Genomic DNA, 21,263 nt, shown 5'->3' with positions numbered 1-21,263 from the left:
TTCTCGAAAGTTATCATTCATCACATCTACCCATGTTCATCCCTCCAATATACCAATGATGTCGATTTAACCGCTATAGGACAACAACAACCCAAGACACGCCCACAGCTCAAACCGCAGAAGAAATCTACCTCATCCGACTAGCAATATCCCGCGCAACATAAATCTGCCCATAAGAATCCGTAACATCAACAAACATCCTCAGAATCCTCCTCGTGCGCTTATCCAACCCCGTCTCATTCTCAAGCCGGTCCAGCGCCGCCATGCAGCACTCGCGCTCATACTCCGCAACCCACATCAACTCGTCCTTCATTTTCTGCTCAACCTGCACGACAGACTTTCCTAGACCCAACCCCGCCCCCTCCACACCCTCCTCACAAAACTCAGGAAAATTGACGCTGTTCAGGTTCTTCTCCGCGCGGTCTCGCGCAATACTGCCGTAGTCATTGTACTGCCGACACATGGTCGCCAAGTGCCTGCACATGTCCTCTGCGAGGTATCTCTGGCGGGGGCCTTTGAATGCCAGCTCGCCCGGTTTGGCGATTAGGCAGCTGAGGAAGTGGAAGGAGTAGGGACAGCTGGTGTGGTCGGCTGAGGTGGAGCGGACCCAGGAGTAGTATGAGGAGCGGGGGGAGGCGAACTCGGTGGTGCGGTCTGTAGCGAGGGTTTGCGCGCGGAACCGGGCGTTGTCTTGTGCGTGGGCGAGGTGTGCGAGGATGAAGACCTTGAGCTCGCGGCGCAGCGTGCGCTGAACGGAGGGAGGAGAGCGCACGACGGCGGGATGGGTCAGGAGGTAGGTGATGAAGCGGCGGAGGACTTGCTCTACGTAGTGCATGTCTGGACGGTGGCCGTTGAGTGAGACGGGCTGGTTTGCTGCTGGTCCGTCGACGTCGGAGAAGACGGGCTCGGCAGGGGAGTCATCGCAGAGGCGCTCGACGAGGGCGGAGACAGCGTCGATCTGGTCCATGAGGTGCTCTTCGACGACAGCTTCGAGGAACTCGTCGGCCTGGTAGTTGAGCATGGAGATGACCATCATCTCCCACATGAGGTCTGGTTCGAGGGCGCCGTTGTGGAGGCTGTTGGACATGGTCCATGTTTGGGGGATATACTGTAGGTATTTGTCCTCTTCCATGTTGGTGCGAGGAAAGATATCGAGTCTCCGGGCAGCGAGCCGTGGGAACCACAGTGAGCCTTCAATCAGGGAGAGGCGCAGGCGCCAGCTGGGCTCGTTCGCAAACAGCGGCAGACATGAGTAGAACTGGGCGAACTTGGAGATAGCTTTGGAAGGAATGTTGATGAGGCTGTCGCCTGTGGCTGTCCCGGTAAAGGTTGGGGCTTGGACCGCGGAGATGCAGTAGGCGTTGGAGAGAACTGCCGAGCTATACGAGACTTTTTCTACCCAGATGGTCTCGCCCTTGTCCCACTGGCTGATGTTGGCTTCTAGGAAGGCCCGTCCGTAGACGAGACTCGTTTGCAGCTTTTCACCCAGTAGGGTCGCCAACGGGGAGTTGGATCCAGCTGCCAGTGTTAGAGTCGCGTAGGCTGTGATCTCGCAGGACCCGTTGTGCCAGGCGCCAGTCGACTGCTGCTCCTGGATAGTTTGCACAAGGATCTCCCACAGGACAATGTGGACTTTGTGGAGGAGATCCTTGGATAGATCCTTCAGTGAGCCGTTCTGCCACAGCTGGAGCAAGACAGTCAACGCGTGCGCGAGCAGCATTCGAGGGTAGATATCACAGGTGTTCTGGGAATATAAGTCAGACTTCATTGAAAACCAATAGAATTAAGCACTCACCCATTTATCTCTCATATCACCACTGCTGTGAAGATCACAGAGAAATTGCACAGCCAGTTCAATTTCGCGGGTATATTGAGACGGCTCTTCACTATGGAGAAGAGCACTGAGAATGTTGCAGTTGGCACTGAAGCTGGGGTTTCGCTCCCCAGCGTACGTCCGGAAGTGGCCACCATTCTTGAATACTTCTATCAGGCGGTCCGGCCGCACTCGCTTGCCCAGCATGTTTAAAGAGATGATGGTTTTGGCGGTATCATCCGCATCGACCATCAAGGTGGGTACTAAGAAGTTAGCTTTTCGCATATAGACCATGTGGATTGTCTATGACATACCAAAGCCCAGGACACCATTTTGCTGATGGAAATGTTTCTCCAGGTATTCAGCCACGATGTTGAGATGCCCTTTGTTCTCTTCAATGGGGGAAAGACCGCTCTCCATTAAGGTCGAAATCACCTGCAAAAATATTTAGCAGGATGTCACTCGTAACAATGATAAGGCCATACCCATGTCAGCTCGAATATGGTAATGGGAAATGCGCTGGGCACAGCGCCTGACCCTTTCCCGTCCCCGAACTCCACAGCAGCGCGAATGAACGCCTCTGCCTCGTCATCCCACTGAGAAGCATGTATAAGATATGCCGCAGTTGAGGACGGTGACGCCATCATACTGCCAAAGTCCAGCCGATGCTTCACTTTATCAAAATCGACTTGTCCCGCAAAAGCCTCGAGCGAATGTGTGAGCGTGGTAGGAATGTCGCTGTAGAGAAACTCGGGGACGAACTTTCTCAACTTTGTCTGATTGAGGTTGATGAGGGTCTCTAGACCAGGGAACGAGAAGGTGACGCCCTGGTCGGCGAGTAAGCGCAGATGGGTGGGGACGAGGATCTCAAACCCGACATGATCCGTTGACTCAACATCCCACGTTTGCAACTTTTTCTCTAGGAAGGAGATCGCGCGGTGGATGTGATTGTCCAGATCACTTTGCAAGACGTTGCCGTGCTCTGGTGTGGATTGGTGGTGTTTGAGAGCCAGCAGACCTGCCATGGTGTTGAGGATCACATCGATGTCGGATGCCCCATCCCCCCATCCGCCGTCGAGAGCCTGGGAGCCAATGAGATACTCAAAGGAAGACGGAAAGAGCCATGTGCGCTTTCCTTCAATCTCCTTGGATATCATCGCGACCCAGGCTGTGTCGTAGCAGCAGGTGGACATGGAGCCCAGCCCGTGCGGACTGGAGCAGCCATCGGCGAGGTTCTTGAGAAGGATGTCAATGCGCGATTGCAATTGTAACCAGAATGTTGGAGGTCTCATATTGAAGATAAGAAAAAAAACAAGATGGGTTGGTGCACTGAGATTGACAATGGAAAGTCCAGAGCTGACGCTGGACAGATGTTTGATAATTGGTTATATTTTATCTATTCTATTGCACCTTGAGGAATTCGGCCTAATCCTATATAATCCCCCATACTCCATATCAGGGCAATCATTGCTAACCCTCTTCATCCTTGCCACCAGCAGGTCTCTATCGTATAGACTAGACTCGACCGATCACCGGTTGTTACGTAGGGGATGGCGAGTATTTTTCAATTACTGAATACGCGGATCTACGTAAGCCCTAGCAGGGTACCTGTAATACACGTACTGTGTAATATTCGTGAAAAACGGTGTATTGCACTAGAAAACATACGCATGGTATCTATACGAGACAATGCCCTAAGTCTCCCTGCCCCTCTCCCTTCATCAAACAAGGGTATCCAGGATATCCCTCATCAGCGGATTATCGGGCTGAATAGTTCCCAACAGCTTTATGGCGTAAGCATGCAGTGCCCTTATTGCGTGCTCGGTATAAGCCAGACTCCCCGTGATATTGGCCATTAACGACACCACGTGGCGCTTGAGGTAGTCCTTATCTGTCCTGAGTCGCAGGATTTTGAGAATCTCACTGTGGACATCCCGGCCGCTGTGAATGGCGTGAATAATGGGGTAGGAGAACTTCCCCTCGGTGAGATCCTCGCAGAAGCCTTTGGCTGCCTCCATCTGATTTGAGTTAGCACTGCGTAAGACGTTTTAACGCTCAGGAAAGATTCATACATTGTCCGAAGTCAGATTCTTGTAGTCATCTTGGATCTGGAATAGGAGGCCCAGGACGTTGGTAAACTCGAGCAAATCAAGGTCTGATTCACTGACTGCCATCATCAGGCGGATTGCCAGACGGAACAGGCCGCCTGTTTTGTTGGAGATCATGTGCAGATATTCGGCTTCCGTAGGGACAGAGAAGGTATCTCTCCAGTAGATGTCCATTCCTTGGCCCCGGTGCAAGTTGACCAGTTCTTCGTTGAAGATGGTGATGAGTTTCAGCGATTGGGGCAGAGAAAGGAGCTGTGACTGGGCTTCGAAGTAGACGTAGTTTCCGCTGTTGATTGTCGCGGCAACTCCATATACTTCATGAGCCGCTGGTGATCCTCGCCGTAGGGTCGATCCGTCTTGAATGTCGTCGATTCTTTCTTATCAGCTGGCTGCCGGAACTGGGAGGCGACGTGACTTACAGAAGAGAAGCGTTGTGAAGCATAGTAACAACTCTCTCAATTGTTGCCAGCGAGTGCTTGTCAATCTGAAGCCAAACATTGCACGCGGCCAGGATCTTGCCTCGGAAGTCCTTGCCAGGTAATGATGCAACGTATCGGTAGGGAGCATTGACGGACTATGTCATAAGCATGTATACATTGTTTCTGAAGAGTTCCACTTACCTTATCCAGATATTCCGTCCATGGTTGCTCAAGAGGCGGAAGGAAGTAGTTCATCTCATCTTCAGATTGATTGGTGGTCTCTTGATGCTCGGCGTGCTCCTCTAGATACTCAACCGGCAAAGAGCTGTCAGAAGCTCGTGAGTTTGGAGACGACGAAGTCAGTTCAAACGGGTCCTGTGGAGGGCTATTTTGAAAGTCTTGAATCTCATATTTGCCCACAGGCTGCACCTTGCCCCCATACTCGCACAGCGAGGACGGAGCCTTGCAACTTTCCAGCAGCGCGTAGCCCACCTCTTCTGGGGCCGTGATAAAATCATCCATTTGCTGCACATCCATCATGACTGTCGTTAAAGCGAAATAGATTGGTATGGCCTGTCTTGATAAGCAAAACAGTTGTGAATAGAAAAGTGGGATGTCTGTCTCACTCCCCGCCCCCGTGTCTTGTTTGCAATATAAATCCTACGCTGGAGATAAAAAGCGGAGACTAGGAGATACGTTGCCAGGTTGTAATCATCGGCTTACTTGATTCTCCATATTTGGCACCTTCGCCCTGCTGCTCGATTTTCTCGCAAGCCCAGAATCCTGGGCGCTAACATATCAAGGTGCATACGAAGAAGGACCCCTGTGGCATTGAGGGGCAACCAGACACTCGTCGCCAATGGTAATAAATAGTCAGTACTGACGTGTAACCTACAGGGGTTGTGGTTGCAGAATCCTCGAGGTGCAAATAACCAAATACCGTCTTCTTTTTTTCATTTGGCAATACGCTGTCAGATACATTGTCTCAGGATGAAGGTTTACTTGATCGTCAGTCTGACTCAGAGATTGGCATGGTCGTTCAGTCCTGAGCCTTGTAGATTTCCTATCTCAGGATCTCCATCCTGGAAGAGCCTGTTGGAGTATGTGGGCCAGATGCTTAACCGAGCAGGAACTGACCTGGCAGCCCGTAGCAGTCGTGGCCTATCACGAAGCACATCATATCTATACGAGCGAGAGCAATTTATTATCATGTTAGTTGCGTCAAAAATTAAAAACAACTACACTCAAATTAAGCCCCGTGCATGTGAGTCACACGCCTGATCTAAATCTCCGAGATAGCAATGACGGTAACAGTCTAGAGACGAACAGGAAATTTCGTTCTGATCAGCTCCCCATACCGCGTAAGTAACAGAGGAATGGGGCACAAGGTAACAGCAATAAACGCCAGAGTGGAACAGCCCCAGCCAACATCCAAAGCATTGAACATGGGTGGGCCAGCCAGAGGAATCAAGCCCCCTGCTACTGAACGAAGAAATGTCACAGCCGCCAGAGCGGAGGCAGCGTAGTTGGTGAAGGTGTCCACCATGTAGAGGTTTCCAGGCAGCTATCAAGATTGTTAACACGGCTTACAGACTAAATCCTTCTGCATACGTACCGACACACTCATGATACCCAATCCGACAAAGGCGATGCCTACAATCGGCACCATAAAATGCAGTTCGTTCTGAGCAGACCACCCGTACCACAACAGGCCAATAGGCACCATTGGAGCACCGTAGCTCATGAGAAGCAACCTGTCTTCAGGCCGTCCTTCACGGTTCTTTTTGACCCCTCTGGCAAGCATGAGCTTGTCGCTATATTGCGTGACGGCGTACGCTGTAATGGCGATTCCCACTCCAAGCGAAAGATAAACGACCCCAGACTCCCCGAGGGAAAATCCATACTTGGTCTCGAAGGTGGGGGTAAAGGTGGTAAACATCAGATACATGTAGCCAAAGACGAGAGCTTGGAAACTACCGTATTATGAGCATGATTTGGATCACGGTTTGACGAGAGGTTACACATACACGGACAAGGATGCGGTGATAGGGCTGAGAAAGAGCATCTTGGCTGGTCTGACAATTGCCTGGGTGCAGACTCTACTCAACGGCTCATCCTTGATCCCAGGCACTCTCAGAATCGTCCCTCCTGTATGCTTCTGTATCTTATTCGCTTTCCACTTGAGAACCGTTGGGGCGTGTGTTTCTCGCAGGAAAAGCAACACCAGGACTGATACCAGACCCCCCTTCATATCGTCAGTATATTCAAAGAAGCAAAGCACAAAAGACTGACAATTATAACCACCAACCAAAATGACCATCTCCAGTTGATGCCCTGAGCAAGATATCCTCCTGCGATCGGACCCACAACTGGACCGGCCAAGGATCCAGTCGTGAATATCCCCATCGCCTTCCCTCGTCGTTCCTTTGGTATCAAATCCGCGATGACTCCTCCACCGATGGCCACTGGAGCAGCGCCCACACAGCCAGATAGGAATCGAAAGACCATCAACATAGGCAAGGAAGTTGCCAGAGCACAGCCGATTGTGAAAGCGACGAAGAGCGCATTGCAACTGTTCAGAATGATGCTTCTTCCCCAGACCTCCGATGCGGGTCCAAACAGTCTGAAGGGTTAGCCTGACTCGCGACTTTCTTCTTATTCGCACTTACAGAGGGCCGACCGCATTGCCAAGCACAAAGACAGACACCACAAAGCCTTCCAATGTCTCGTCAGAACTGGAAAATTCGTTCATAATTTGGGCCGTAGCTGGTGCGGATACCGAGGACGAAAAGGGGCTTTAAGGATCTAGAATCAGTGGTCTATCGTAGTTCTAATCAATGTCACGTACGTCAAAAACCCAACGATACTGATGAGGATTACTGAGATCAGCCTCCTCTTCTCCGACCAGTTCAACGGGTTCTTTGGATCGTCCGGACCATCCCAGTTAACCTCATCGCTAGGTGCCACGGCGGCCTTGTCTGTCTCAGATAGGCCGACCAACGGCACCTCGCTAGGTAAATTGGTAATACAGTCTGCGTTGGAAGCCATGAGAGAAACTCAAGTCTGAGGTAAAAGCTATAGACAGGATCTTGAGGATTTCTGGGGACTGGATCCTTGTGTAGCTATCATGTCAAAATACGCGCGACCAGCAAACTTCTCGCATTTCATTTCCTCTATATTGAGCATAGCCCCATTATACCATGTGCTACTATATATAACATATAATAGTTCCTGAGCAGGATGAGCTGGGGTTTGGCCCCCAGAGGTCGAAGTTCTGAGCTGAAGTAGTTGCCCTGCCACCTCTCGGTGAGAAGTAGATGCAGCATCGCCACTAATTGGAGGAACAAAGAAGCACACGGAGCATTAGCATTAACGCCGTGGCTACTGGCTAGCCGAAGCCCACTGGATTCGTGTCTTGGTTATCTGCCAAATCAAGCAACGCCCGGTTCTAGACTTTTGGTCCGATTACGCAATGTGATCTTCGATGTAAGATTTCGAAATACAACGCGCGTATTATCTCGGTATTTCAGGTATCTTATACTAACGCAAGCTTACGGCTTGACTTCGCGTATTGCTGGTGTAATATACTAAGGCATCAAGGATGGATTCACCTCGCATCCACTTCACTCGCCTACGTGACTGCTATACACGAGATTAATTTATAATGGGCAGCAATACCCCTCGTTCCCAACCGGATACTTGAGCTCTTGATGGCTCTATTGTTAAAATTGTTTCATTTTGGAACCTTTGTGCAATTCTTGTGACTTGACCAAGGCTTTATCTTCCCCTGCTTCTCATTAGGACATGGCTTCCTTGCACGAAACCCTATCCCACCGATTGGCAGACGCTGCCGAGTTGGTGGAGTATGGCTGGCAAGAGAGGAATGACTGGAACGTGAGATTCACTGTTCTGGGTAGCATCGCCATCATTTCCTTTGTGTCATGGCTCTTTAGCCCAAAAACCGTCAAGGCTCCCTATGCTGGCTACCGTAGCGCTTGGGAACCAACTCTCCTGCTACGGATGCGGTTCATTACTGGTGCAAGGCCAATCATTATAGACGGCTACAACAAGGTCAGTATATCTCTTGATTTGGGCTGTATATATCTGATGATATGTAGTTCAAAAGAAGCATGTTTAAGCTTCGTCGTATGGACTCGGATGTTCTCATCATCTCCAACAAATATGTCGATGAACTCCGCCAGTTACCAGAGAGCATCATCAGTCCCATTCATGCGCACATCAAGGTATGATCACTGCCTTTCCTGCTCAAACACATCTGACCGCTGCAGAATGTCATGGGCAAATACACCACGGCCGACCTGATGCTCGAAGGGAACCTCCACACTCGGGTTCTCCAGGCAAAGTTGACACCCAACCTTGTTCAATACATGGACATTGTTCAGCAAGAGATGGACTTTGCTTTTGATGTTGAAATGCCTCAATCGGATGGTAAGAAAGCAACCCGAACTTCATGATCGTCGCTAACAAATCCAGATTGGACCGAGGTGCAGATTGGCGATATCATGTTGCGCATAATCGCCCGGATCTCTGCTAGAACCTTTGTTGGACTCCCTCTGTGCCGTAATGAGGAGTGGCTACACACTTCAATCCACTACACCGAGAATCTCTTCATGACGGCTTTCGCTCTACGGATGATGCCCACATTTCTCCACCCCTTCCTTGTCTGGTTCCTGCCTTCCTGGTACCGTGTGCATAACGACCTCAAGACTGCAAAGAAGTTGATCGTCCCCCTTGTCAAGGAGCATGCTGTCAATATTGCGGCCAGTAACCCCGAGGGTGATGATACGGTGCTCAAGTGGATGATGGGCATGGCTCAGGACGCGAACGAAGCCAACCCCAACAAGCTCGCTCATCGTCAGCTACTCCTCAGTCTCGCTTCGATCCACACGACAGGCATGGCCACAACTCATACTTTGTATGATCTCGCAGCCAACCCGGAATACATCGCCGAGATGCGCGAGGAGGTTGAGAACGTCCTGATTGAAGACGGTGGAATGGCAAAGCAGACCCTGAGTAAATTCAGAAAGCTCGAATCGTTGATGAAAGAATCCCAGCGCCTCAACCCACCCAGCTACTGTAAGAATTCTTCCCCGTTACGGAGGAGTCACACTGACCGCTTTAGTGGCTTTTAACCGCACTGCCATGAAACCCATTACCCTATCCGATGGAGTCCAGATCCACAAGGGTACGCACTTTGCTGTTGCGTCGGGGCCAATTCTGCTAGACGCCGAGAACAACCCGGAGCCTGACAAGTTCGATCCTCTGCGGTTCTATCGCAAGCGCCAAAACCCCGGAGAGGCTAACAAGCATCTTCTTCCCATGACTGATAAGAATCATCTGCACTTTGGACACGGCAAATACGCCTGTCCTGGTCGATTCTTTGCAGTACTGGAGATGAAGATGATTCTCGCTCGTATTCTGCTGGATTATGAATTCAAGTATCCTGAGGGACAAGGTAGACCCAAGAACTTGACTATGGATGAGAATGTCCTTCCCGACCCTGCTGCAAGGCTTCTCGTTAGAAAGCGACAGGACAAGAACGACAAGGTGCCTACCTTGTATAAGTCTGCGTAGATCCCATGTCAATGATCGGTGTTGGACTCTATGCATGGTTATCTAAATCCTACATAAAATATGATTTGATGTGTGCCTCGTGTGTAATGATCTTAAATAATCCAGCCTGAACAATGCCTGTACTTCCATTCGCAATCAACTTAGATCGACGTGTCTCCACGCCTTTTAGCACATCCTTACGCTCAATAAACTTATAAAAACCCCCTCGACCCCCCAGTTTCATTTTCCCTCCTCTTCTACTCTTCTCTTTGTCATGGATTCTCTATACACTGCGGCGAACGTAACACTGGACCATCTCACCTTCACAATGCGCCAAACTGGGGTCCCAAGTCCCCTAGATGAGATCTTCTCAGCAGCACTCATATTTGCCTTATTGTCTGGAATAATTGCCAACATCAGCTACTGGGCGCTGGACAAGAAGCCAGTCCCATCGAAAACAGAAAATAAACCTATCGCCATCCCCAGAGTGGGAAAAGATCCCAATGAGATTGGCATGGCTGCAGCTCGTGCAGACTTCCTTCGGAATGGATACCAACTCATTCGCGAAGGTTACAAACAAGCATGTAACCCGTTTATCATTCCATTCGTTCCAATTGTTCTCTAACTTTGTGTAGTATAAAAATTCCGCTTTCGTCGTACAGACCGCAGACATGGAACGAGTTATTCTCTCCAACCGCTTTGTCAATGAGCTTCGTTCCCTGCCCGAGGACGTTCTGAGTCTGCGTAAAGCCATGAGCGAGAGACATTTTGGCTCATACACGACATTGAACATTATTCAACTGAGTCATCTTCAGAATGATGTCTGTCGCCACCAATTGCAGCAGAATCTCGGTATGTGCTCTGAATATCCATCTGGACTTTCTTCTAATCTCCAGAAGGAAGCTTGGTTCCTGTGATGTATGAGGAAATGAAATACGCTCTCTCCCAGCGGTTGGCTCAGTGTGATACACAGAGTAAGCCCCTCAGCCCTACCATCTGATCCTATCCTAACCGCTCAGGTTGGCAAACGGTCAATGTTTACCAGACCGTTCTTGGCTGCGTTGCCCAAGTCACCTCTCGGGCTTTTGTTGGGTTCCCCTTGTGCCGTGACCCCAAATGGCTCGAAACAGCCGTTGGCTACACTGGCGATGTCTTCGCAGTATCGCAAGATCTACGAGACAAGCACTGGTTGGCACGGCCATTCATCTACATTTTTCTGCAATCTCGCAAAAGACTTCAGGCTCGCATCCAGGCGGGTCGAAGCATGTTAATTCCTCTTCTCCAGGCACGAGCAGATAAATTGCCAGAAAAACCTCAGTCGGATCTCTTGCAGTGGATGACGGAAAGTGCTCAAGGCGCCGACAAGTCTCCGTATCGACTGTCTGACAAGATCCTATTTCTATGTCTAGCTTCCATCCATACCAGTTCCTCCACAGCGGTACACACCCTCTACGATCTCTGCCAGTACGCAGATGACTGTGTCCCCGTTCTTAGGGAAGAGATCACCCGCACTATCGCGGAGGACGGCCTCACCCTGGCATCCATCAATAAGATGAAGAAACTCGACAGTTTCATCAAAGAGTCCCAGCGCATTAACCACCCCGGAACTTGTATGACACCTTACCTCCCCCAATTTGCCCTGTAAGCCCACTAACCGCCCCCAGTGGCCTTTAACCGAAAGGTGGTCAAACCCATCACTCTGTCCAACGGCGTCCGACTACCCTCCGGATCCTTCCTCTCCATGCCATCCGCCGAAATCGCCCGGGACCCAGCGAATTACGTCAACCCAGAAGAGTTCCAGCCGTGGCGCTTCGAGCAGAAGCGAAGTGTCTCCCCCTCAGAGGCAAACAAGCACCAATTCGCCAGGTAAGTGGGGATACGATAAGAAACATCACGTCACAGACACAGCCCCTCCTGACGCGCAATTCTTCTAGCACGAGCGTCGATTCTCTCCCGTTCGGTATGGGTAAGTTTGCTTGCCCCGGGCGTTTTTTTGCCGCCGGGATGATCAAAATCCTTCTGATCATCCTTATCACCGAATACGAGTTTCAATTCCCCGGTGAGCAGAAGAAGCGTCCGGCGAATACCTATCTCGATGAGCGGATTGCGCCGAGCACGACCCAGGGGATGCAGTTCAGGCGTGGAATCCGCCAATGATTAACATTGTTGGAAGAAGCTGGACTGTGACCGTATGAATACAAGATGGTACTTTTGCGGAGCTAGAAAACCAGATACGGATGTTGCAATATATGACACTAGATATCCAATTAGGAGAGGGTAGACACGAGGTGTCGTAATTGCTGAGATGAGACAATTCGAAGGAACGTGGCCGGGGGGATCATCCTGCAGAATTTCAAGCAATCTTGGCTTCGTTGACTCCGATCGAACGGCATAATACTAGGCGGTATTGTGAGTATTGAAAAATACTCGCTGTAACGTAGGTTACACTACATGTCCGCTGCGGGATCCTGCCGTTACGCCTTGGTCGGCTCTGCACGACATACAGGGACAGTGATCCTGCTTAGAAGAGTAAGAAAATAGTCAAGACAGTAGCGCGACAAACACTTGTATAGAAGTTTCGATACTCTGAGTCAACCGCGGTAATCCATGTTGTATGAGCGTTTTCCCATCTCGGTATCTTCTCTTCCGTACTACCTGATACTCGTCCGTCTATCAACAAAATGGCATTCAACCAATTTATCCAAAGTCTGGACCTCAGCAACAACGAGGCCCTCAAAGTCCGGGCCCTACTCCAGTCCAAAGTCACCGATAGCCTTGAGCAGGTAGCTACCAGCAGCACCGGTCAGAACGTGGCGCTAGCATCATCCATCTCAAAGATCGTCTTCCGCGAGAACATCGGCTGGATAGGGCCCGAATCCGAAACCTACATCGCCACATGCGAAGCAAACTGGTCCGCCACCTGTCACTTGAACCCCTCATGCATCATCCAGCCCGCAGACAAGCACGATGTAGCCAAGGCCCTCCGAATCATCACTACTCTCAAAGTCCCCTTTGCAATCCGCAGCGGCGGCCACAACCCTAATCGGGGATGGGCCAGCGCCGGTGAGAACGCAATCCTGATCGACATGAACCGCATCTGCGATGTGGTTCTCAGCCAGAACAAGAAGACTGTGGAGATTGGCCCCGGAAACCGCTGGCAGAAGGTGTACGAGACGCTGGACGGATCTGGGGTCTCTGTCATCGGTGGACGCACGGGCGATGTTGGCATTGGCGGGCTGATCCTCGGGGGCGGGTTTCCGAGTTTCTCAAGCGAGTATGGTCTGGCGTGTGATAATGTGAGAGCTTTTGAGGTGGTGCTTTCGGACTCGTCGATTGTTAATGCTAGTCGGACGGAGAATCCGGACCTGTTTTGGGCTCTCAAAGGCGGCGGTTCTAATTTTGGTATGACCAGAAAGCCTTCATGGATATCGTTCGCTTTTTTGACTAATTGGCCAGGTATTGTCACCAAGTTCACCTACTGGACTGTCCCAATTGATAAGATCTGGTTTGCCGCCCGTATTTACGAACCCTCGGTCAACGGTCAGATTCTCAAGGCAATTGAGGAATGGCAAAAGGCTGCCGAGAATGAGTCCCGGGGATCAATCATCCACCATATCGGACACAAACGAACGCTGCTGGGTTGGATCTACTCCTCGCCTGTGGAGTTCCCTCCGCTATTCGAGATGTTCTATGACATTCCGTATGAGTCGTCGTTCGTGGAGTCGACCATTGGCACTATTCTCGATTTTACCAAAAGCACATCCAACAGGGTTCTAGGAACACCGCAGAAGCTGAGGTTGGTCTGAGTATACCGTGTCAGTATTTCTATCTTCTAACTGATGAATGTAGACGCGATGCGTTTGGAATAACCACCCGACCCAGCGCCGACTTCTACACGCTGGCATACGACCGCTGGCGTCAGGTTACGGACGAGCTCTATGAACAGACTGGGTGTGATATGGGCATGGTGGTGCAGCCACTGACCACATCCGCGATGAAGATCGGCCGGGAGAATGGAGGAAACGCGCTGAACACAGCGGTGGAGCCTCAACAATGTAAGACCATGACCTACGCTTCCATGACCTATGCTAACTCCACAAGGGATGTCCTATCTGGCACAGTGGGTGAAGGAAGACGACGACGAACGCGTTCAAAGAGCGGTGTTCGAATTGCGTGATTATTTGCGAGAGACTGCAGTGCAAATGGACATTTTGCTGCCGTTTGTCTTTATGAATAATGCGACTTTTGCGCAGGATCCTCTGACCGGCTACGGAGCTCAACACATCGCGCGGATGAAGGAGGTGAGCAGGAAGTACGACGCCGAGCAGGTGTTCCAGACTCTACAGGGTGACGGGTTTTTGCTCCGAAAGGTCTAGCCACGGGGCGGGGAAAGCCAGTCGCTATTAATTTCTCTTGAGTCTCATAGTTAAAAAAATATAGCATGAGAAACAAAGACATCCTCATTGGCCATATATGGCTCACTTCGGAGTAGCCGGTGTCGCATGAAGATAGGGGGTTATGCAGCCCAGTAGGGCAAAAGTATCATGATCAGATTAGTCTAGTGGTAGATTTCGCATCTTACGGTATGTTTAGGGCTCTGTGTATTCCGGTAAAATACGTTGTATCAAAGTATTACCGGCTCCCATCCTTCAGAGGAACGCATCATCCTGGGCCGCCCCACTTCCCATTGCTTAACCGTTGGGATATTGATCCTTCTTGAGCTCAGACCTCGGGGCAGCCCCCCCCCGCCGGAGCTTGTTTAATCTTGACGATCCTACCTCAACGCAATTTATAATCTCTAAAACTCCTTCATGGTCCGGGGTACGATTCCTTTCAAGGCAACAGGAATACGAAATTCTCCGCACCTCCTTTCGATACGGATACGGGAGCAGGTGCGAAATATATTAAACATGTTCGTTGTTTTAGCCTATCTAGAAGGGGAGGCTTCTCCTCTCTGATCCTTCTCATGCTAGCGTTTCGTTGGGTAGATTGCTACATTGCCACCGAGGTGGTGAATGGGGCCGACTATGCACCGTATTCGACCACACAGTGCATGCCCACTTTTTTCCTTCTTTTTTTTTCTTTTCCTTTTTGTGGGGGGATCCATCAGCGGATGCAATCTACGTGATCACAAGGCTTACTTCCAAGCGGTGGAGTCGCCGAGGCTAGGCTATACTCGTGGAGTATCTGGTAGACCAGCGATTCTGACACGGTCAGCATAGCCTCAACACTAATACATTCCTCCGATACGACATAAGCACGCCAAAGCTGAGATGCCTTCAGGTTTACATTGGTGGTTTTTTTTGGATTACGTGGTTATGGCCTGGACTTTAAAAAGGATCCGTCAACGGAGCTCCCGATGGAGGGCTTCGCGACAGTCTGGATATCATCGAGATCATCTATCTACTTCTCGTATCTCTGAGAACTTTATTCATTGATACAATGCGTGTCGCTTCGGTCAGCCTCAAGGCGGCTTTGATTGCAGTTCTACATTTCAACAATGTAGCTGCTGCGGGCGATAATTCCCTGTATTCAGAATTGCTGAATGTGGCCGGCAGTCTTGGCGAGACGCAGCCTCAGTCTGATATTTCGCCCGTGGTTGAACTGGCAAAGAAGAACAAGGACAAGCTGGAGCAGATCTCTACTCACGGTAAAACCGATGCTGTCACGGCTTGCGATGTGTTTGCCACTTTGTTTCCCGGCAGATACGCGGACAAGAGCAGCGCTGACTATGCGGCTGAGGTGGAGCGACCAATGTATGTGTTTAACAGAGATGAAAATGGCACATACTGATCGTTCTAAGTTCTGGAACCTGTTGGCTTAAGTCGACCTGTTTTCTTGAGGCTCATACGACCTCCGATGTTGCGTTTGGCCTCAAAATTGTGACTACGCTAGGAGTCAAGTTTGCGACGCGCAGTGGCGGTCACCAGCAGAATGTCGGTTTTTCCAGTATTAAAGACGGTGTGGTACTTGATCTGAGCCGTCTCAACTCGAGCAGTCTCAGTAAGGACCACAAAACAGTCCGGCTGGGAACTGGAAACCGATGGGGTGAGGTCTACAAGGGTTTGGAAAAGTACGGGCTTGCTGCCGTTGGGGGACGCTCTGGCGATGTTGGCGTTGGTGGTTTGATTTTAGGAGGTAGGCTTATGTATCAATGTACATCAACCACTCTTGCTAACAGGGCCCAGTTGGAATCCCGTTCTTCTCCTCCAAATACGGCTTTGCCTGTGACAATGTCCAGCAGTTTGAAGTCGTGCTGGCCAATTCGACCATCGTCAACGCCACTGCCAACTCCCATCCCAACCTCTTCAAGGCCCTCAAAGGTGGTGGACCCAACTATGGCATTGTGACTCACTTCACCCTCTACACCATTCCCACCAACATCTGGTACCACGTCGCCCAGTATAACGAGTCCGACTACAAGCAGGTCCTCTCTGCCATCGTTGCCACACAAGCCAAGATGGAAGACGACAGCAACGCCGGTATCCTTTTCTCCGGAAGCAACGGCACCATGATGGTTGGTCTGCTCTACGCGGAGCCCACTGCCAACCCCCCAGTATTCTCAGCTTTCGACTCTCTCAAGCCTGTCCAGACACTTGCGCCTCCCACCATCGGCACCATTCCCAAGCTAGTCGACGTCTTTACTGCGAACTCCCCCACAGCCCGGTATCTATCTTTTGCCATCAGCTACGAGACAGACCTCGACTTGTACAAAAGCGCCTACGGCTCGTTCATCAGCCGCCAACACTTCACCTCTCCTACCAAGGGCGCTCTGCAGTACGGCATCCAAACCATCACCAAGGCCGCCGTCCAAGCAGGCGACAAGCGCGGCGGTAACTGGCTAGGAATGAAACCCGTCAGCACCAACTGGTGGCACGTCGTCGCCGCCTGGTTCGACGAAAAAGATGACAAAGCGGCCCTTGCAGCGTCGACCGACATGACGAAAAACATGACCAACTTGGCTACGGACGCGGGCAAGTACCTCGACTTCCAGTTCCAGAACGACGCGGATGTCTCGCAGAGTCCGCTTAAGAGCTACGGAGAGGAAAATTTCAAGAAGTTCGCTGCTGTCGCTGCCAGCTATGATCCGCAGCAGGTGTTCCAGAAGTTGCAGAATTCGGGGTTCAAGATATCGGCTGCTTAGAATATTGCTTAGAGTGCTGCTTCGCTATATACTTGTGTCGGTATACAATAGATAGTCGATAGGTGCCATTACGGCATTTCTCGTAAACTCACAAGATACATATCTTATCTGTGTTTATTCGTGCGTTGAAAGTATCCTGAGGGCTAATTATAGCACACTCATGTCGGAATGTCAAAAGGTGGAGGCCGTCAACTCCCATCTCGGAATAGTTGAAGATATCCCGATAATGATAGGTCTGATTATGCCGAACTTTTCGTAAGATGGATCAAAGTCTGATATTCATACTCTTGCTATGCGTACTTAAATGTGAGTCCAGTGTTCTCTTCCTCTACAGAAATCTCCCCTCTCAGATAATATCTCCCCTCACCGGCTCCAGCGTCTCCCAGATGCGCTCAAACGTATCCAGACACTCCTGCGGCAAAGGACCCTGGCGGATACTCTGAACATTTGACTTAATCTGCTTGATCGAACTGGCCCCAAGGATGATTCCGTCATTCGAACCGAGTGAGGAATGATAGTACGCCCACCGCATCGCAGCATCAATCGTCGTGATGTCAAGAGCGCGCGTCGTTTCCTCCAGCTGCTTGAGCGCATCATGCAGTGGTTTCTGATTGTAAAGACTCTGCATTAACTTGCCGATGGGACTATCGGTGTCAAAGCGGGTTCCTTCGGCGTTGCCATTCGTGAGCTTGCCGGACAAAAAGCCGGAGGCTAGGACTCTGCAGCGTGGGCTCTATCAGTATTTTATCGGCACGGTGAGCTGGAGCACAACATACCGGAATGCGTTGTAGGCGATGCCGTGTTTCTTCAGGATCGGGAGGAGCTTCTTTTCCATGCCCCGGTTGACGGCACTGTAGTCGCCCTGGTAGACCGTGGGCTTGATAAAGCCGTTGGCCTCGCAGATGTCGATGAACTCCTGCAGCAACTCGGGTTGGAAATTCGAGACGCCGAGCTAGAAAACAGACATTAGCTATGTATTCACATAGTCTTGTTTGTGGACGTATTTGAATGTTACATTTTTGAATTTTCCAGCCTTGTGCAGATCGTTAAACGTCTCTGCCTGTTCTTTCAACGGAGTGGCTAGGTCTGGAAAGTGGATATGGAGAGTGTTGACCTGGTCGACACCCATACGCTGCAAACTGGTGTTGATGGACTTTTCGATCGCAGCTCTTTCCAACTCGCCCTGATGGTCCGGGGACAGTGTGAGGATCTTGGTGTCGATCGTGAAGCCCTGGGCCGCAGCTTTGGTCTCTCCCAGCAGTTCTTCCGAGCGCCCAGGCGAGGTGGGCGGGTATCTGCCGGCGGTGTCGAGGTGGGTGATATTGTTCTCTTTGAGACAGTCCAGGACTTCCTGCACGTCTTCAAGGCTGACGAAACTCATGCCAAACGAGGCAGCGCCGAAAATGAGCTTAGGAGAACCCATATTGCTGATGGTTGTTGTTGGTGGTGGCTGATGATGGATCGAACGGGGGGAGGAGGAGGGGCAATAAATACTATGGACGACCGTGAACTAAAACCGGATGAGAAACTTCCGGTGCATTTCATAGTTGGATATAATCCTAGTCGTAAACTTGAGTTTCTATTGGCTTAAACTATAAACATCGCATACGATTATTGCTTGTTTTTCCATGCTTACGCGAGATTACCTAGGTGGTAGGGGTATGATTGATAATCCATTCTACGGTACCATCTCCATCGTAATATTGGATACTACTCACAGCGATGGAGCCGGGTCTAATCTCTTCAACACCATCTGCTGCGTCCGATCCGGAGTTCGTTTCTCGCCTAGTATAACATCCCCCGGCCGATCTGTCTGACCTTCAGGATATGCAATATCATACTGCACGAGCAATGCCATCACCACCAGTTTTACCTGTGCTGCCGCCCAGAATCGACCAGGACAGGCAAATTTGCCAAATCCCCACGCCGGCCCATCTCTGTCGGATGCAGCAAACTGGTACCGGGCTTCTTCTTTGATCTGGCGCAGCTTGTAAAATCGGTATCCGTCGAAGGTCTCGGGGTCGGGGTACCGTTCGGGGTCTCTGCACATGGGATAGATAGGCATCGAGATGAAGGTATTTTTGGGAATGGTGATATTGTTGGATAGAGTCACCGGTTTGGTGACTTGGCGATTGAATAGCACTGACCAGTTAGACACATGTGGAGGCGAAGAAGATAAGGAGTACTTACTTAAATCCATCGGGCTCAGACGCTGGCTTTCTTTCATGAAACTATCCAGTTTCTTCAGGTTCGCCAGAGTAGAAGCTTTTATGATACCGTGTACTTTGATAGCCTCAACTATCTCCTCCCGTATGGGCTGGATATACTCCGGGTGATGGCACAAATCCAAAATGACATTTACTGTGGTGTGGGCCGTCGAATGGATAGCGGCCATGTTCAAAAAGGGCATCCTCTTGGCCAGTCGCGTATTATCCGTATCAGGGCCCTTGGCCGTATCGATCAGCCACTGTATCATGTCCGCGTGCTCTTTACTGTCCGTCTTTCGACGCTGCTCGAATATCGGGAGGAGGATTTCGCAGATCTTGCCGAATCGCCGTTGAAGCTGCTTGTACGACTCGAGCCGCGGCGCAATGATTGGATGCAGGAACTTGTAGTGTTTTTGGAGGTCGCTCACCACGGCACCTATGTCGCCTGTGTAGGCACTGACTGTTGACAGCCATTCCGGATCTCTACACAGATCAGGTCCGACAAACATGCGAGCGGTCGAGGCGGTGACGACTTCTAGGATGGTATAGTACATGGGGACCGTATATGCTCCTACCTTACATTAGCCACTGGACTTGCCGGTTGTGACAATCCACTTACCATTGACATCTTTTGCTTCATTGACTTTTCCTCGGAGTGCATGTACGATCTCGTCGTAGACCGGCTGTGCCAGTCGACCAATATTCTGCGACAAAGGACCAGCGCAAACATCGTATCCGAGCAAGCCTTCATCTGCAATGTCCATTCCTGTATATTTGCCCGAATATCGCACAGTGGCCGTCAACTTGAGATGGCTGCGCGGCACTTGATTGAAGTCGCTCATGTACTTTGCAGGTATCATCAACCGATCCATATTGGTCGTCCATATATAGTATAGCGAATCTTTGTACTGCCAGCTGTCAGCCTTTCTTTTCTCACAATCTTGCCATATACAGGTGTTTACCTTGGCATATCCCTCATTGACCATTTCAACACTCCTCTGGTAGAATTCACCTTGGGACGTATTTCCCAGCAGCGTTGGCTTTGGCCCGATTCGAGGAATATTCAGTTTTGAACTGAACCAATTTTGGTAAGCCAGCACAGTGGCAGCACCGAGTATCCCCAGCCATAGCCAGGGAACTGCAGCAATTGACTCAATAGAGGCAGACATGGTGTTGTCTAACAGATCGCTCTTAAGGTCACCAAAGCAGTTTATCTGGGTCTGAGTATTGGGACAATGACGGGACCAAATGCCAATCACTCCATTTGAGTGACTGTTTGGGGGATTCGAATAGCGCCATACATATCCTTGCAGCTTTGTAGTCCTGAACAGACATGTTACAGCCGACTGTATGAAGTATTGTATGTATGGTATTAAACCCAAATGAAAAATACCAGCGGTAATCAATCAGAATAAGCACTAGTACCCATACCCAGATCTATATCAGAATAAACTATATAACAAGCTCTCCTCACGTTAGCCTTATGCAGTAATCTGCGTAAGATTTTAGGGCCAGATAAGAGATATCGCAATATAAGAAGCCAAGCGATGCAAGATTCTATTTGCGGAATCCAGTCGACGATGCAAGCTAATGCTGCAAGCGCTCGTATCTTTTGAATTAGATATAGGGTTCTTGGTCCGTTCTTCCGTCGAGTATTGTTACATACGTGGTTATCAACATGCTTACCGCGAGGAATCCGGACCGTGCCGTTTGCTTGTATTGATGATGGCGCTGGAAGGATCACTCGAAGGATGAGACAACGGCATCATTGCGACATCGGAGGAAGGACTTCAGCTGAGAAGGGCGTGTTACTGAGCTTAGCCTAGTTGGGTGATGGAGTCGGCGGTCATAGATGCTGTCGTATGAAGCCGGGTGCCTGGAAAGGTGTCATTTACTATCAGTATTGCTCAAGGTGGCGGAGTAATATTGGGATGACGCCTGAAGTGGGAATCTGTTCTGCATAATTGACCTCTTCTTTCTTCCTTTTTTTTTTTTTTT

The 21,263-nt window shown here is 50.3% G+C and overlaps 9 protein-coding genes across 9 annotated transcripts; 4 read left to right on the top strand and 5 right to left on the bottom strand.

Moving 5' to 3' along the window:
- Window positions 1-34: 34 nt before the first annotated feature.
- On the bottom strand, window positions 35-3,172 carry BDW47DRAFT_135037 (terpene synthase family protein). The gene is made up of 4 exons (XM_024818230.1): window positions 2,299-3,172; window positions 2,128-2,248; window positions 1,796-2,076; window positions 35-1,744 (listed from the first exon to the last, which is right to left on the bottom strand). Exons 1-4 carry the CDS (start codon window positions 3,103-3,105, stop codon window positions 128-130), a joined length of 2,826 nt encoding a protein of 941 aa, XP_024674158.1. The 5' UTR covers window positions 3,106-3,172; the 3' UTR covers window positions 35-127.
- A 362-nt stretch (window positions 3,173-3,534) lies between these two features.
- On the bottom strand, window positions 3,535-4,877 carry BDW47DRAFT_123661 (FPP/GGPP synthase family protein; the record flags this gene model as incomplete). The annotated part of the gene is made up of 4 exons (XM_024816097.1): window positions 3,535-3,831; window positions 3,886-4,294; window positions 4,341-4,495; window positions 4,542-4,877. The coding sequence occupies 4 exons, from the start codon at window positions 4,875-4,877 to the stop codon at window positions 3,535-3,537; spliced, it is 1,197 nt and encodes a 398-aa protein (XP_024674157.1).
- A 778-nt stretch (window positions 4,878-5,655) lies between these two features.
- Window positions 5,656-7,408, bottom strand: BDW47DRAFT_135033 (MFS transporter; the record flags this gene model as incomplete). The annotated part of the gene is made up of 6 exons (XM_024818229.1): window positions 7,189-7,408; window positions 7,010-7,135; window positions 6,633-6,963; window positions 6,368-6,585; window positions 5,956-6,313; window positions 5,656-5,904 (listed from the first exon to the last, which is right to left on the bottom strand). The coding sequence occupies exons 1-6, from the start codon at window positions 7,386-7,388 to the stop codon at window positions 5,656-5,658; spliced, it is 1,482 nt and encodes a 493-aa protein (XP_024674156.1). The 5' UTR covers window positions 7,389-7,408.
- Window positions 7,409-8,081: 673 nt separating this feature from the next.
- BDW47DRAFT_135031 (cytochrome P450) lies at window positions 8,082-9,935 on the top strand (the record flags this gene model as incomplete). Its single annotated transcript, XM_024818228.1, has 5 exons — window positions 8,082-8,411; window positions 8,459-8,584; window positions 8,630-8,789; window positions 8,835-9,437; window positions 9,484-9,935. The coding sequence occupies exons 1-5, from the start codon at window positions 8,145-8,147 to the stop codon at window positions 9,933-9,935; spliced, it is 1,608 nt and encodes a 535-aa protein (XP_024674155.1). The 5' UTR covers window positions 8,082-8,144.
- Window positions 9,936-10,585: 650 nt separating this feature from the next.
- Window positions 10,586-12,071, top strand: BDW47DRAFT_123658 (cytochrome P450; the record flags this gene model as incomplete). Its single annotated transcript, XM_024816096.1, has 5 exons — window positions 10,586-10,766; window positions 10,814-10,888; window positions 10,934-11,524; window positions 11,579-11,780; window positions 11,849-12,071. 5 exons carry the CDS (start codon window positions 10,586-10,588, stop codon window positions 12,069-12,071), a joined length of 1,272 nt encoding a protein of 423 aa, XP_024674154.1.
- A 524-nt stretch (window positions 12,072-12,595) lies between these two features.
- BDW47DRAFT_135029 (FAD-binding oxidoreductase) lies at window positions 12,596-14,290 on the top strand (the record flags this gene model as incomplete). The annotated part of the gene is made up of 4 exons (XM_024818227.1): window positions 12,596-13,316; window positions 13,371-13,710; window positions 13,764-13,969; window positions 14,016-14,290. 4 exons carry the CDS (start codon window positions 12,596-12,598, stop codon window positions 14,288-14,290), a joined length of 1,542 nt encoding a protein of 513 aa, XP_024674153.1.
- A 1,066-nt stretch (window positions 14,291-15,356) lies between these two features.
- BDW47DRAFT_123656 (FAD-binding oxidoreductase) lies at window positions 15,357-17,058 on the top strand (the record flags this gene model as incomplete). The annotated part of the gene is made up of 3 exons (XM_024816095.1): window positions 15,357-15,670; window positions 15,718-16,052; window positions 16,103-17,058. The coding sequence occupies 3 exons, from the start codon at window positions 15,357-15,359 to the stop codon at window positions 17,056-17,058; spliced, it is 1,605 nt and encodes a 534-aa protein (XP_024674152.1).
- Window positions 17,059-17,291: 233 nt separating this feature from the next.
- On the bottom strand, window positions 17,292-18,501 carry BDW47DRAFT_101471 (aldo/keto reductase family protein). The gene is made up of 3 exons (XM_024811663.1): window positions 18,074-18,501; window positions 17,835-18,010; window positions 17,292-17,777 (listed from the first exon to the last, which is right to left on the bottom strand). The coding sequence occupies exons 1-3, from the start codon at window positions 18,479-18,481 to the stop codon at window positions 17,405-17,407; spliced, it is 957 nt and encodes a 318-aa protein (XP_024674151.1). The 5' UTR covers window positions 18,482-18,501; the 3' UTR covers window positions 17,292-17,404.
- Window positions 18,502-18,697: 196 nt separating this feature from the next.
- Window positions 18,698-20,434, bottom strand: BDW47DRAFT_135027 (cytochrome P450; the record flags this gene model as incomplete). The annotated part of the gene is made up of 4 exons (XM_024818226.1): window positions 18,698-19,200; window positions 19,249-19,836; window positions 19,885-20,173; window positions 20,228-20,434. 4 exons carry the CDS (start codon window positions 20,432-20,434, stop codon window positions 18,773-18,775), a joined length of 1,512 nt encoding a protein of 503 aa, XP_024674150.1. The 3' UTR covers window positions 18,698-18,772.
- Between the last annotated feature and the right edge of the window lie 829 nt (window positions 20,435-21,263).

The sequence above is a fragment of the Aspergillus candidus genome, assembly GCF_002847045.1.
Source record: "Aspergillus candidus strain CBS 102.13 unplaced genomic scaffold BDW47scaffold_9, whole genome shotgun sequence".
Classification (NCBI taxonomy): domain Eukaryota; kingdom Fungi; phylum Ascomycota; class Eurotiomycetes; order Eurotiales; family Aspergillaceae; genus Aspergillus; species Aspergillus candidus.
The sequence above is the reverse complement of the archived record's forward strand: the minus strand, read 5'-3'. Positions and strand labels throughout refer to the sequence as shown.

What these genes read in the sequence shown, in the direction of transcription:
- BDW47DRAFT_135037 (XM_024818230.1), bottom strand. Translation starts at nt 3,105, where the DNA reads ATGAGACCTCCAACATTCTGGTTACAATTGCAATCGCGCATTGACATC. An exon ending in CCATATTCGAGCTGACATGG is followed by an intron (nt 2,249 to 2,298) that starts GTATGGCCTTAT and finishes ATATTTTTGCAG; the next exon opens with GTGATTTCGACCTTAATGGA. An exon ending in AAATGGTGTCCTGGGCTTTG is followed by an intron (nt 2,077 to 2,127) that starts GTATGTCATAGA and finishes CTAACTTCTTAG; the next exon opens with TACCCACCTTGATGGTCGAT.
- BDW47DRAFT_101471 (XM_024811663.1), bottom strand. Translation starts at nt 18,481, where the DNA reads ATGGGTTCTCCTAAGCTCATTTTCGGCGCTGCCTCGTTTGGCATGAGT. An exon ending in AGGCTGGAAAATTCAAAAAT is followed by an intron (nt 18,011 to 18,073) that starts GTAACATTCAAA and finishes TCTGTTTTCTAG; the next exon opens with CTCGGCGTCTCGAATTTCCA. An exon ending in ATCGCCTACAACGCATTCCG is followed by an intron (nt 17,778 to 17,834) that starts GTATGTTGTGCT and finishes CCCACGCTGCAG; the next exon opens with AGTCCTAGCCTCCGGCTTTT.